General features: G+C 32.0%; 1 protein-coding gene across 1 annotated transcript in view; it reads left to right on the top strand.

Moving 5' to 3' along the window:
• LOC113518331 (probable cationic amino acid transporter) overlaps positions 1-15,606 on the top strand; it is a 214,434-nt gene that overhangs the window by 118,424 nt on the left and 80,404 nt on the right. The window contains exons 7-8 of the mRNA XM_026903202.3: positions 2,214-2,422; positions 10,046-10,217. Of these exons, the coding sequence (XP_026759003.1) occupies positions 2,214-2,422; positions 10,046-10,217 (381 nt within the window). The remainder of the gene's footprint in view (positions 1-2,213; positions 2,423-10,045; positions 10,218-15,606) is intronic.

Here is a 15,606-nt window from a genome sequence, read left to right as displayed (position 1 = left end):
TAAAATATTGTTTTCTAAAAAGTGTTTAACAAAACTCTGTTTAAGTAATTAAATTTTGTTTAATCTGTGTAATAAGGTTTAATTATAATTCTATGAGCCAAAATTTATAGATTATTAAAGGTAGATATGGAAGATTATTATATTATAATAGAATATATGTAATAGAAGATAAGTAAATTTATTACTTAAATCACCTTTTATTTTTAATACCATTAGACTTTCTTTTATTTAGGTATAAACTGATGTTAGAAAAGTATTTGTAATGGAGTCTAAACACGTGTTGAATATCTGTCTATCGCAAATTTTACTTTTTTGTAGTAAGATTGTTAGTGTGGCTAGCGTTTTGGCTTCACATTGATGTTGTCAATCAAGCTTGTCTCTAGAGAATACGATACTGAATTTGTCAGTCAATCAGTAACTCTTTTCCTCAAGGACCATGGTGTCTTTCAAGAGGGCTTAGTTTTGTTCAAGGTCGTCAACGAACACATGATACCTCTGGTGTTTATAAGTCATGCTTATTTACCACTATTAACCTTTTTCTCGGGGAATATGATACCCTTCAAAACGCTGTATAATTTAGTTCAAGGCCATTAGCGATGACTTGAAACCTTTGGTATTGGTCATGTTTGTTTACAATTATTTGTGGTATAAAATATTTTTTTTTATCTCATAATACATTCAGGTTTTATTCACCATCATTGTTATATTAGCTGTTAACTTCTAAACATAGGCCTCCTGCTATTGGGGAGTTTTGCCAGTATTTGCCACGTATGGGTTGACAAACGCAGTTAATCTTTGGCGATGTTTTAAGAGAGACGCTGCTACCTTTTCCTCGACCATTGAGTTTAATCTTAACCGCGTCTTACGACACCCACGTGAAAGTAAGAAGTGGCCCATTCTATCACACGGCGATTTAGATTCATATTATAACCATATAATGTATTAAATGTATTTTTTTAATTCTTAAAGGCTTTAATAATTTAGTGTGAAAACTATTTATTACATATATACAGAATGATATTTGTGTAGACATGGAATTTATTATAAGTGTAGAATATAACATATGTAATTAAATTTCACCTACGCTCAAAATAACTCATTTCAAAACACCTACGTTAATTCCATCTAAGTTTATAATACTATTGGTCGAATACCTAATGGAATCTAAGTTTGATTGCTGTAACTTCTTTGGTGCGTTAAAGCTTAAATTTTCTTCGGTTTTGATTCGACTAATTTCTGGAATTCTAGATTTAAGCATTAATAATAAGTTATTTTCGATTGACTTCAAACACAGGAGAAGGTTCACAATTTGTTATATTTGTTACCTTTTAACTTAACTTTGTCACTTACAAACCGATTTGGTGAATTCTGTCTGTAAATTTAACTAACATTATTTTCCTGTTTACTACTTTACTAGCATCTCGCCTCGGTTTCACATGGTTAGATGGGTAGAAAGATAGATAAAATACGGCGATATATAAATTACATGCTAATAACTGTCATATCGCTTTAAATGTTACAGTATTTTTTGAATAAGTATAATATTTGAGTTTAACGATTACAAATAAGAAATCAAATGTTTTCTCTTTATAATACTTACTAGCGGCCCGTCCCGGCTTCGCACGGGTGGACATTTTTGCAACATTTTAAAAAGTGATTATTGTGACATAACGATAATAGTAATCGCGAAGTTTTTTGTAGTTATTGATATTTTCTTCAATATTGTAGTTACATACTTTTGTTCTATTACCAGTAGTTTCCGCAGCGCACGCGACGAAAGATATTTAATAGCATTTTTTACACTTTGATTTACGTTACTAAAGTTTTAGTAAGGATCCCTAATCTTTTCTAGCAATAAATATGGCCTATGTTACTCAGGATAAATGTAGCTTTCTAATGGTAAAAGAATTTTTGAAATCGGCAAAGTAGTTTTATAGTTTATTTATTACAAACACATACATATAAAAATACAAATGTTTCCTCTTCATAATATTAGTGTAGATTTAAGTTAGTTAAAAGTTAGTCTAAACATCAGTCTGGGCAAGTTGTATAAAAATTGCAGTGTATACTGTTAACTTTAATAAAACATTCCGTGAGGGCACGATACATATCTTTGCTAGCTATAAAGATTTACCTGCCTATCCATCTCTATCCGTTCGCATCTCCATAAATCCCCCTGTGCTTTGAATTACCATTAATATTTCTGTTTGCAGGAAAACCGCCAGACTTCGTCGCGTTTGGCATAAGTCTGCTCATGACTGTGGTATTAGTGGCTGGCGTGAAGAAATCATTGTTCTTTAATAACGTGTTGAACGCCATCAACCTCAGCGTCTGGGTGTTCATCATGACCGCTGGACTGTTTTACGTAGACCTTTCTAACTGGACGGAACATAAAGGCTTCTTGCCATACGGCTGGAGTGGGGTAAGTGCTTCATTTGATAATAGTGATCCGATCCATCTTCGCACAAATAGATAGATAGTTAGTCGTTAATAATGTAGCTTTCCATACGTGAAATAATTCTTAAAATCGGTTAAGTAGTTTCTGAGATAAAAATCAAATATTTCCTCTTTATAATAGTAGAGTAAACTAACTTTTACCCGTGACTCCGTTCGCGTGGCTAGGATTATGTTAATAGTTAGATAAAGAGTAGCCTAACAAGCATTTTTCAGTAGACTACAGCATGGGGTTCTTCAAAAAAGGGTAAAGAGGTTTCTTTAGGGTCAGCAACGCGCGCGTAATGCCTTTGGTATTGCAGGTGTTCATAGGTTACGGTAACTGCTTACCATCAGATTGGCCGTATGCTTGTTTGCCACACCAGCAGGGTAAAAAAACTTATATCCTTCTTCATCATAAAATCCTAAATAGTGTGTATATATAAATAAACTTTTAAGCAACCTAAAGATAAAAAAATAAACTAACTTTCACACTTATATAAATAATAAAAACTATTATTTAAACATCCCGATTTAATAGTTTATAAATAGAACCCGCAATATTATCGCTTAGAGAAGACGACGAAAATTGTAAATTAAGTAATCGAGACCCGGTATCGGGAAGAAATTTTCCACGAAAACTTTACGAACTCTGATTCCTTTCGCTACTTCACTGAACGTAGCCCTTTTTGAAGGTTGCCGTAACACAAACACGATGCGAAGTTAACTCACTTATGAAGGTTACCGGTCCCTGTGCGCGCCAACAGCCGAATCTGCCATCGCCGCTAAAATTCCCCAGTGATATAGAGATGTACATAACAATATACTCATAGAACTATACATAACACTTCATCATATTTGAAAATTATGACTTGTAAATTAATAATCACGCTATCATCACCATCATCATCATCATCATCATCATCATCATACCAGCAGTTTATGGTCTACCGTTGAACATAGTCTCCACCTATTGGGCGGTTTTGTCAATAATTGCCACGCTTGGCAAGCGGGTTGGCAACCGCAGTTAGGCTTTAGTAATGATTTAAGTGTGCCCTTGGTCTAGGCATAGAATGGGCCATCCCTTCCTTTGCAATGGATGTCATAAGAGGCGACTAGAGGAACTTAAAGGTCGAGGAATGGGCAGCACAGTCCCTCTTTAAACGTTACCAGAGCCTAACCGCAGTTTCCAACCCACCTGCCAAGCATTACAATTATTAACAAAACTCCCCCAATAAAGGGAAGCCTATGTTCAGCAGTGGACAAGTAATGATTGATATGATGATGAGGAATGTTTTAAAGGGAACGTTGCTGCCCATTAGTCGACCATTAACCCTTTGCACTCGAGGCCTTTTTCACTTGCAATGTAAGTAAAGCCTAAACCACGAAAGTACTTCCTAGAAAACTATCTTATCGTATATAGGAGATCCAGTTACAAAAGACCATAGAGTCATAGCAGCGTAGTTCGATTTAAAGTTTTGAAACACTCAGGCGCCGCAGCAGCGCCGCTCGAGTTGCCACTTCGAGTCGGCCAAGCGCCGTATCGGCGCCGCTCGAGTGCAAAGGGTTAAGTTGCGAGTTAATAATAATTTTACGAATCATATAATTAATTTCATTGTGCCTCCGATCAAACTGTTTATAATTACACCTCTCCATCCAAAGGTTGCCTGGAAGAGATCGCTTTTAGCGATAAGGTCGCCCATTGTTTTCTCATTGTGATTGTTTCTTGTAATTGTTTATATTTATAATAAGTTTACTAATGTAATCTTTTGGAGGAAACAATAAAGAGTATCTATTTGTCTATAACTCCCATATTATCGTTTAAAGTTTAAAAAAAAATGTTATATAGGTATCATCATCAATCGAGAACTGTAGAGAACTGTGTGAAAACTGTAAACATTGAAAACACCTTCGTTTGCTACTTCACTGAACATTTTGAAGGCTACTGTAATACAAACACGAGACGAAGTTAACTCACTTATGAAGGTCACGGGTCCCTGTGCGCGCTAACAGCCGAATCTACTTCCGTCACTAAAATTCCCCAGAGCTCTGGTGCCCTACTTCTTTGATAACATGTACTTATTGTAATAATTATACAGTTATTGAGTACAAATATTTAGTTTCATACGTATTGAGAGCTTTGTAAACAGACTAACTTTTTTCACGCTACTTTGTACGCGCGGATTTCAGAAGTAGGTAAACCAATACAATAAACTTTTATTAGATGGCGTATCAAAATAAAAAACACCAGTGTTTAAGTTAAATCTTAGGAATCCAACTGCAAAAACTTAACCGAATTTGACATAGTAATTTCTACGTGATACCGAAACAAATATACAAACAAATAGATGAAAAAACAAATTTTCTATAAATCTTTGCATCTTGGCGTCTACTGCTAATAATTCTTACATATATCCCATGTACAGACTATGCAATATTATTATATTATTGGCTGTTTCCCGCAGCGCTCCCCGCATGTAATAGATAAAATAATATAACCTACCTTCATAAAATTTCAGCCAATTCAACTGATCGGTCATTTTGTAGCATTTTATATAACTTTTTTTTATTTATGAACCGATTGAATTATAACAAACACCAAATGTTAAGTAGAGCAAACCGCAACGCATTAGTGAAAACCGCATTCAAATCAGTTAAGCCGTTTCTGAGATTAGCGCACACAAACGTACGTAAACAGACAAAAAGACAAACACACAAAAAGACAAAAATTTCTTTGGGTACTATTGCATTCATAAAGCCTCCCTACAATACTTTTTTCTTATATATCTTCCATGTACACACAGCGACCAGTTACGATTTTATTATATATATTGATTAAGATTGTTGTCACTACACTTCTTTTATTTATGTCTTATTTATTAAAAACTTTAGTATCCTAATTTATTTATCTTTTACTTGAACACTTTGTGGTATTTTTATATTCCCTCGAGTCACCTTTTCTTTTGTTTCGTAATACTTGCTTTTGTTCCTAAAGTTATAAAGTTTTTTTTTTATTATTATTTGAACCTCTTTTCGCTAAACTAAAACCAGTAGCTTTCAACTCTCTTGATTAATACATTAGCTCCATATATTCTCAAGATGTACCTATCACATATTTCTATGTTTCTTTTACACATCACCTCTCATCTCCTATAAATACGTTGGTAATTACACAAATGAACAATCTGATCCTATTTATCTCATTTAGGGAAATATTCGCAAATACAATGCAACGAAACTAAACTCCCTATAAACACGTTGCATCGTATTAATGTGTCTAATAAACCAAAACATTAGCTCGTTCAAAATACATGCGTATTAATATACCTTTATAGCCCAATTGTTTTCAACAATTCTGATATATATGTGCTATGGTTGTTGATAGTCACTCGCTCATCCCCAGTCACCCTTTAGCTGTCGGACCTGTAAACAAGCGTCAGCTCGTTTAACTGCCAGGTAAGCTATTAATTAACACAAGTTACTTACACAATGCAAAGCACGCGCTTGATTATCGTCCCTTGTTGGCACACCTAAATAAAATTTGTGACTATATCAATTGATACGTGTTTGTTCTAATATTGTTTTTTCAAAATAATATTTTATGCAATAGACTGTTTTTAGTGTTTCATACCTCCAAAGGAAAAATAGTACCGTTACAGGATCACTTCGTTATCCGTTTGTCTGTCTATCAAGACTTCTTCTCATAATACTCGTGAATGTATCAAGCTGAAAATAACATTAAATACATAATTATTCAAGTATGCTGTCCCTTAAGGCTGTGAAAAAATTAAACTTCTAAGTCGCCGCAATCAAAAAGTACGGCACGTTTATCGCATATATTTAGACATTTATAAGAAAATCAAAACCTATAGGGACCGTTTTCCCGTTGACCTAAAATCGCAAAAATCAGCAAGCAATTTCATACTGTGACCAACTTCGTCATAATTTATATTTACATAACAAAAGAAATATTTTTTGCAATTTTTTTTCAATTATAATTTGTACAGAACCTTCAGTGCGAGAATTCGACTCGCGTTTAGCTGATTAAATAGTAGATAAAACGGATTTTTTTATACCACAAAGGTGGAAAATAAGCATACAGCCCGTCTGATGATAAACAATCATTATAGCCTTTGGACGCCTGCAACACTAGGGGTATCACGTGCGCGTTGCCGACCCTGAAGAAACACTAATATACCCATTGTGAAGAACCCCATACTGTAGTCTCTAGGGAAAACCTCGGCAGAGAGCTCATTCCACAACCGGATCAGGTACATATAATTCAAATAGTGGTAGACTCGCTGTTTACACCTTTTGGCGAAATGTGGGTACGTCGAGTGTATTGTCCACCACCACGGCAACAGTCGGCAAATACGTCTGATTACCCCATTACAGTATAATCTCTAGTCGTGAACTTATACTTTCAAACTAATAACTAGCCTTACCAAAGAAATATTTTTATATAATTTACATAATTATAGTATTGTGAAAATCTACGAGCTCTTTTAGAAAACAAACAATATTCCTTCAAGTAATTTATCGACATAATAAAATATAACTCCAAATATCTAATGATGAAAGCTCAAAGCAGCCCGTAAGGTTATATTAGCGTCATAGATATTGTGTTATGTAGATACTGTTTACAAAGGCTCGCATTGTGATTATTATTTCACGAGTCATAATTTTCAAACACAATGTAATGTACGCTTACACTCGTCTGTAGTTTCTACGAGTATAATGTACGTAGATATCTATATTATGTAACCAATTTGAAGCAAGAATCTTTAATAATATTTGACTAGTTCAGTTTTATTTTTTCATAATTACAGTTTCTCCGACATAAGATAATTTACGTGGTTCTTTTTTTTTTATTGGAAAGGTTTATATTTTTTAATTTATATCAGTATTAATTTAAATTGTAGCAAGCAGAAAGTAGATATACTTGGCGACTAAGGGTATTTATACTCGAGGAATGGGCAGCAGCGTCCCTCTTAAAAACATCTCCAAGGGTGTAAGTACGGTTGCTAACTTGCTTGCCAAGCGTAGCAGCTACTGGCAAAACCTCCCAATAGGGGGAGGCCTATATTCACAGTGAACAGTAAACGGTGATAAAAAATGATCTTTTTCCTTAAAAATCGAGAAGCATATACGACTGTATATTTTTAATAATTTTTAAGGAAAAATAGACTTTATTATAGTCAATCTTCAAATCAACAATCTAGCAACTTTAATCCAGTAACGAATAATATAACAAATTTAACTAATTCAGTACACAAAGACGATAGATTTATCTCCGCCGATGTTAACTTTCGAATATTTAATACACTGTAGAACTTTTAGATATATTTAAAGGATTTCCAAAAGTCAACTAAAATTTCAACTTAAATTAGCTTTTCGCCCGCAAAACTAAGAGAACAATCTCATAATCCGCTTTTGATTCTCTTCCATTACCGGATTAATGTAATATTTTCGGTTGTTATAATAGTAATAGCAATACGATGTAAGAAAATATTGGTAAACTTTCTTTTGTTGGTGGTGAGGCAAACTGACTAATGGTTCACTTTATTGGAAACGGCCACCGTCGTCCACGAACTACAAGGATAGTCGCTAGTGCTATAACGTATTCCCTAAGTGTTAAAATGTAATAGTTCCGATTTTACTATATTTTGTTAGACAATAGAACTACGTCATATCACAGTATAAAGAACTACCTATCCTCTCTTTCTCTGTAAGTAAGTGTAACATGAGTCTCCCCCTAGGGGGTTTTGTCAGTAGTTGCCCCGCTTGGCCGGCGGATTGACAATCGCAGTTAGGCTTTGGAAATATTTTAAGAGAGACGCTACTGCCCATCCCTCCCCCTCCCTTAGTCTCCTCTTACGACATTCACGAAAAAGGAAACGTGGCTTATTCTATGCAGGGACTATACGAAACGGTTATATATTACAATATATTATTTGTTTAGATGAATTTATTAATTTAAGGTATGTGAAAGCACTTTACAACGAAAACTCTTATTCTTGACAAAAATGAATGTAACCATAGGGTATAAAGTAGAGAGTAAGTACTAATTTATTTATCTAATTATTATTATTATTAAATTAATTTAACTAAAAAAAAATTGAAAAAATTTAAGCATTTGTAAAGAAATCAAATCAGAGTATAACATAGAAATACATTCTAGAATTCTTTAAGTCAAGAGTCATTAGTTATCTTCTTGACAAGCACGTTTCATATTAAGTCTTGCCGTTACTTCTTATCAGGCGAAATAATATCGAAACCAATCATCCAATATTTACTATTGCGCCGTAAATGTCATTAAAATTGAGTAGAGAATATACTATTTGTTACATAGAAAGAAAGAAAGAAAGTCATGCATAAAGACGATAACTCGACAATAAATCTTAAATTGTCGATAACCACTGCTTTAATTTGTTTGAAATTTTTATTTTGATTTGCATTGGAGATTTTTCCATTAGCGGACTTTGCGCCAATACTGGCACTGATAGGGCGATGACAACCTAATTATGAAATACGCGTACATATCTATCTGTAGAGTCCCCTCTAAACGTCTCGATTTCGTGATCAGGTCAATTTAAAAACTAATTCTGAGTGTCTTACATAACTTTCAAATATAAGCAGTATGATAAATTAATTCGAATAATCTGTATTAGGATCTGTTGTAAGATCTCTGTCTGTGTTCTGAACTATTATCAAAAAGTAGTTAACTGTACCGATGCCTTAACAGCGAAAATGCTCAATGCCGGAGATTTCCTCTTACCTTGTTATATACCTAGCCGTTCTAGTAGTCTAATATTCGTACTACATTAAAAAATTGGAAATCTTGTTAAAAGTTCATCGTTTTTTTACTACGCACTTTATTGAATTCAGTCGATCGATACAGAATTTGCATTCAACTCTACAGAATTTATATTTGATTTTTATACTTCAAATTTTACCGACAATTTGATTTTGACAAAGCAATGCAAAATTCGGTCAAGCATCATTCGAATTTGTAATTTCGGAATAGACCTATTGCTTCCGGTGTCAATGGGTAAATACCCGATGGCAGTCGCGTGCGGATAACTGTGGTGGATAAATTTGAGTATCCGGTTCCGGTGTTTAATTCTCAATAGCGCTTTCAAGTGGGTGAATAAATATTTAAGGATAAACTCGTAATTAATGCACTAAAGAAATAGGTACAGTCAGCATCAAAAGTCCATAAACACATTGATATTTTCGTAATCTCTATGTACTATAGCATAGAGATATTCAACTAGTTCTGACTTTACACAATCCAATTCTGGCGCAAACTGTCTAGAGCTATTTCTACATAACGATATTTACGAGTTGCGGAAATCTGTCTCTCTGAAGAGGTGGCAAACAAATCTCTCGATACAATGGTTATCGCTACTGAATTTATGAGGTAGAAAAAGGTAGCGTTCGGTAGTTAGGTAGCATAAGAGGTATGCGAACATAAAATATATACATATCTAGATTCTTTTTAAATTTGTCTAAGAGGAATTGTAGGTTTACAACGAATAACTTAATCTTAGATAGTAAATCCTATGCCTGTACTATGTATATAGCAAAAGTAAAGTATCTCTTTTACCAGGTATTCAGCGGAGCAGCGACATGTTTCTATGCTTTCATCGGGTTCGATATCATTGCCACAACTGGAGAGGAAGCTAATAACCCGAAGAGATCTATCCCATTGGCTATTGTTCTCAGCCTTGGAATTATCCTTCTAGCCTACGTCAGTAGCTCTATGATGTTAACTTTGATTGGTAAGTGAATTTTTACTCATACTTAAAAGCCACTAATAAGAATTAGGTATAGTTTCTTCGAATAGACATAGTTTCTTTATAATAGTTTCTTATCTTTTTTTAAAAGCAAGTGGCCTTTATAATTTCTGTTTGTATTGAGCATGGAAATGACCGCTAGCTAGTTTTAATTGATTATCGTTTGGTGATAGTATTATTCTTTTCACTAATATCACGCTTGTTAAGTTTGACAGTCAATGATTTTCATTCGCAGTGATCTAATATCACACTTGTTACTTTTCGCTTTTGATTTCTATGATCGATGTGCTGTATAGTATCTACTCGTTTACTTCTAACATCTCAGACTATAGTTATGGATAATTTTCCATTTAGTGCTATTTATAGTAATCCATATGAAAGGAAGTAGCTGGCACAATTTGCATTTCATATAAAACCTCACACATTACTCGTGAAATACATTATATCTAGTGTGTACTTATACGTCACATCGCATTGCTATATCAATATTAACAGCATCATGCACATCGTACATACTTACATATTGCTATTTCATAAAGATTGCACGTTACTTCTACGTTCATTGGGTATCGACTTTACTTCCTTACAAGTAGAAATTTCACAGTTAACTATAGACACAGTTATTTTACAGTTGTAACCCTAATTTACGCTTAAATCTATTTAAACAGCCGACCTATTATTTTTGTGTTCTTTGTCCATTTATCTTTAGTACATAAATAGCAGTTTAATAAATCAGTAGATTTTTTTTTATTATCGTATGCATAAGAAATCGTAATACAACAAATGTAGCAATTTCTTACTATTTCATAGACAATTAATTCGATTGTTATTAACTATTACAGTTGTAACATTATATACAGATTCGTATTTAATAATAAATATTAATTATAAAGCCTTTGTTTTATAAAGTTCAGTCTTCAGCTTAATACCCAACATTTGATTATATACCTAAATAAATGGAAAATAGCATCTCTAGTAGTTCCGATCCGAACTATAATGGGTCCTAAGAGTGCTATTATAGTTTTCGACTAAATTAAGTGACGCCCTTATTACATTTCACTATCTATATAACACAAAAGACACATACGAGAATTCCGTTCATTAACGTCTTTGTTGTTTAATAAGTAACTAAAGAAATCCCAAAAAAGAACCGACCACAATCTGTTCACAATAAAAAATCAAAATCATTTATTAATATAAGACATTTTTATTAAATAGGCACCTTATTTTTTTTTTTTTTTGTTAATTCTACTGTCTAAAGAGAATAGATATGATACCAACTTAAAAAATATCTATAGCCAAATTAAAAACCTCTGTAAATTATATTAAAATTAGGTACAAAAATTACTTTTCTATCTTACAGTTTATTTATGGTCAACCATCAATAATATCTGACATGTAACAAATTTTATATATGTCACAGAAAACAAAGGATATTAATTGGTTTTAATATCAATTATCAATATATTAAATATTTTTCTATGTAACACAGGAAATAAGTGTTAAAAACACTTATGTACAATAATATCTCTATTTAATAAACATTGTGATATATAATTGATGAACCGTTATTCAAGGCATTTTATATTAAGCAAACAGTATATTTTTAATTTAGTATATGTATTAATTAATCGAAGTATTAATTTCTTCGATGCAGTTTTACTACGTTAATGTAAAATAATGTATGCCCCTTTTGTAGTTATAGGGAATAACTATAATTTCTTTATTGACGCTTTCACTGCTTCGTTGAAATAAAATTTTTACTCACATTTAGAGAAAATAAAATTACCAAAATGACATGTATTTATTTATTAATTTTATGCATAAATAGCTATGTATGTATCGTCTTGTATTTCTAACGTGAAGCAGTTGTTTGAAGGTAAGGTATGAAATCTTAATATTTAAGAATTATATATATATATATATATATATATATATATATATATATATATATATATATATGATATATGTACGTACACTACATACGATATCTATGCTTCTGTTTCTTTCTATAAATACTGGTTACCACTTACCGTCAGATACGCCGTCAACTTGTCATTCTGAGTTCAAACAAAGTTTGGGTTTTGTGAAAACTAAACGCTCAAAATAGAAAGCTTTTCGACTGATTTTAAACATTTCTACAATAAGCTAATAACGGTATCCATTGGAAAAGTCATATCTCACTTTTAGAATTTTTATATTCCTTTTTTATTTTGCATCAAAGCGAGCCAATGCATCGATATTATTTTGTCACCTGCATGGAAACCTGTTGCAAAGTGTGACGTGTCCGGACATAGATCTAACTTCGTGATTACAATTTTCAATTTATCATTAAACGCCCACGGGATCGTTCAAAATACCGTTTCACATTCCAGAATGGAATTTGCAAGGCTATTTTGTTCATTACATTACCTGGTTCATACGCCTCGTTGATATTGCATGACATTTGTGCAACACGTGGTGCCATGATGGCACTCATATTTGAATATAAATTAAAACTAACGATTTTTCGATTTCTCATCAAATAATAATAAAAAAAGTAAAATCAAATAATAATAAAAAAGAGTTTTCAGAAAATAGTTATATGTACACCAAACTACATTCTTTCGAGATGTATATTTTAATTATATATTATTAACTGTTACTAATCTTTCCTATCCGAATAATGAAGTACTGCGTTCTTGATTCACTGCTCATCGCAAATGTTGATTGGTAGGTTGGTAAAGAATGCTACTAGCTTTAAATCCGTATTTTATACCATTTTTTTCCGTCAATAAAGTTATTAAAATATATAAATATTTTCTAACTACAATTAATATTAATTTGATTTTAGAATCTACGAGTATAATAGAATGTAAGAATATAACTTCAATTTAAGTACAATAGCGCCGTAAGAAATAATATTTAATGATAAACCTTCACTTTGTGTGTTTAGTTAGTATGCTATCAACACTGTAAACTAATTTTTCATACATTAATCAATATCAATTTGAATTTAGAATCCTTAATAGAATGCAAGAATTATCACGTTAAATTGACAATAGCACTCCCAGAAATAATAAATATTTAATGATAAACCTTTACATTGTAAGTAACAAGTACATTGTATAAGTCAAACTTAATGACATTTCCTTCCATATAGATTTTAAAATTAATTTTACTATTTAATAGTAACAAGCATAAATAAATAACTATATAAATCTCAATAAAACAATATTTAGTATTCTATTGATAAATGGCAATAAATTCTATTGTTGCTCTTTTCAGCAAACGTTAATTTTCTTTAGCACAAGAGTTATTTAAATTAGTAGACAAATCAAGACCATTACTGACTATAAAGTTCTAAAAAGTAAAGGAGGTCTTTACCTCTTTTTACGAGTATATTATTGACTGAAATTATAAAAAAAGTTGACTTGTTTTTGACGAAGCATTTGTATGGAAACTCCCTATATATATAATTTAAGTTCTCATTGCAGTTTTCCTATATTTTCAATATTCGTTTGTGTAAAGATTCAACGAATAAATGAATATTTAGTAGTACTTAAGAATATTACTCAGATAAATTATGAAAATTATTACTAATAAAGTCAGTTCCTTTTATAAATATTGTAATAGTCAATTTAAAAATCTACACGAAGACAATTTTCTACTTCTACGTTATGCACAATGTGCTCGTATTACATATAAGTATTTAATACAGTTGTTGTAATTAAATATAAGAAATATCTTTTAGTATTCAAGTAGGTAATAAAAATAATAGATTTACTTCATTGCTACTTATATTGTATTATGGTATTATATCTCTTCGTAGTTACATATTTTATATCATAAATAAAATAGAAAAAGCTCTCAATATAACTGTTGCTCAAAGCAAAATACGAATATTTATTTATAATATTTCATTTTGCTTTTTATTCATCTATCGATTTAAATAAACATAAATATAAACATATTGAACTTTCCTCAATAAACATTTTAAAATCAACGTACAAAAAGTGGGAATAGCTTTAAATATTGGATATAAACACAGGCAATAGCGAACTGTTAAAAAAGTAAAAAATAAATAAAATTAACACTAAAATAAATAAAATAATAAAACTGGGGAATTACTTTTGATGTTATTAATTTCATCAGAGCGGAAACTTTGTACATAATTCCTCTGGTTCGGAAAGATAATTACTGTGACTGAAAAATCACACAGATTTTGCTTCTGTGAAATATCTGTGCTGCAAAATGGTTTCGGTTTGAATCATCATCATATTCGCCGTTAACGGTCCACTACTGAATATAGGCCTCCCCCTTGGGGGATTTTGCTATTAATTGCCACACTTAGTAGGCGGGTTGGCAACAGTAGTTAGACTTTGATGTTTTAAGGGGTACGCTGCCCTCCCTTCGACAATTTAATTCCTTTAGTCGCTTCTTATGACATCCACGGAAAGTTAGAGGTGGCTTATTCAATACCAGAACCACGGGGTATGGCGGAATATGACTTTCCATTATGTGGACTGTCAGCTTATATACCATTCTATGTATTCGTTAAAAAATTGGAATATAAGAAATATAACCTGGTACAGAGGTAAAATAAACATAACCAATGAATTTGCATAAAAAAATTGACCTCATAATTGACGTCTATTTGATTTTACACCAATTATATAATCAATTTGACTTCACGATACTAACTTTCTTTTGCAAGATTTGTCTTGTTGCAATTGTTAATACCACAACTCTATATTGTTACTGAATTAAACAATGTTCAATGTCTGAATGGTCGTTGGAAAAGTGGTACTCTATAGATGTAAAACATTATATCTGTTAGCTGTAGCTGCTATCTGTTCAATTTTTTTTTTTTGTTATCTACTCACCTAGTGACCTAGAATTTCTTTATTCGCTAACAATAGCTGTACTTATATATTATACGTTATGTGTTATATGTTAGCTGTTACATGTTCTATGTAATATGTTATCTGTTACATGTTATGTGGTATATGTTAAATGTTAGATATTCACCTAGTTATCATTATCAGAGGGCCTACCATGAAATATCTTTCGAAATTTTACACAAATTTAATATTAAAGTTACATAATGTATACTCTTTAAAAATATTAAGATATCGTTCCTTGGACTGTTATAGTAGGATTTATGACAAATTAAATGTTAAACTTCATTTACTGGGCTGACTTAGATATGAACAAGAACACGAGAACTACCAGAGGGAGACTTCGAACAAAAGTCGTTTGCTTGGGTAACTCTATTCCAATCGTGTTTCACTCGTGAAGCAGTTGTGTTTGCATGACTTTGTTTCGGTTTGAAGGATGGGATATGGCAGTGAATTTACAGGGTACAGAGGTATAACATCTTAGTCCTCAGGAA

Source organism: Galleria mellonella, unplaced genomic scaffold, assembly GCF_026898425.1.
Source record: "Galleria mellonella isolate WM207_F2 unplaced genomic scaffold, CSIRO_AGI_GalMel_v1 utg33, whole genome shotgun sequence".
NCBI classification, from domain to species: domain Eukaryota; kingdom Metazoa; phylum Arthropoda; class Insecta; order Lepidoptera; family Pyralidae; genus Galleria; species Galleria mellonella.
The sequence above is the reverse complement of the archived record's forward strand: the minus strand, read 5'-3'. Positions and strand labels throughout refer to the sequence as shown.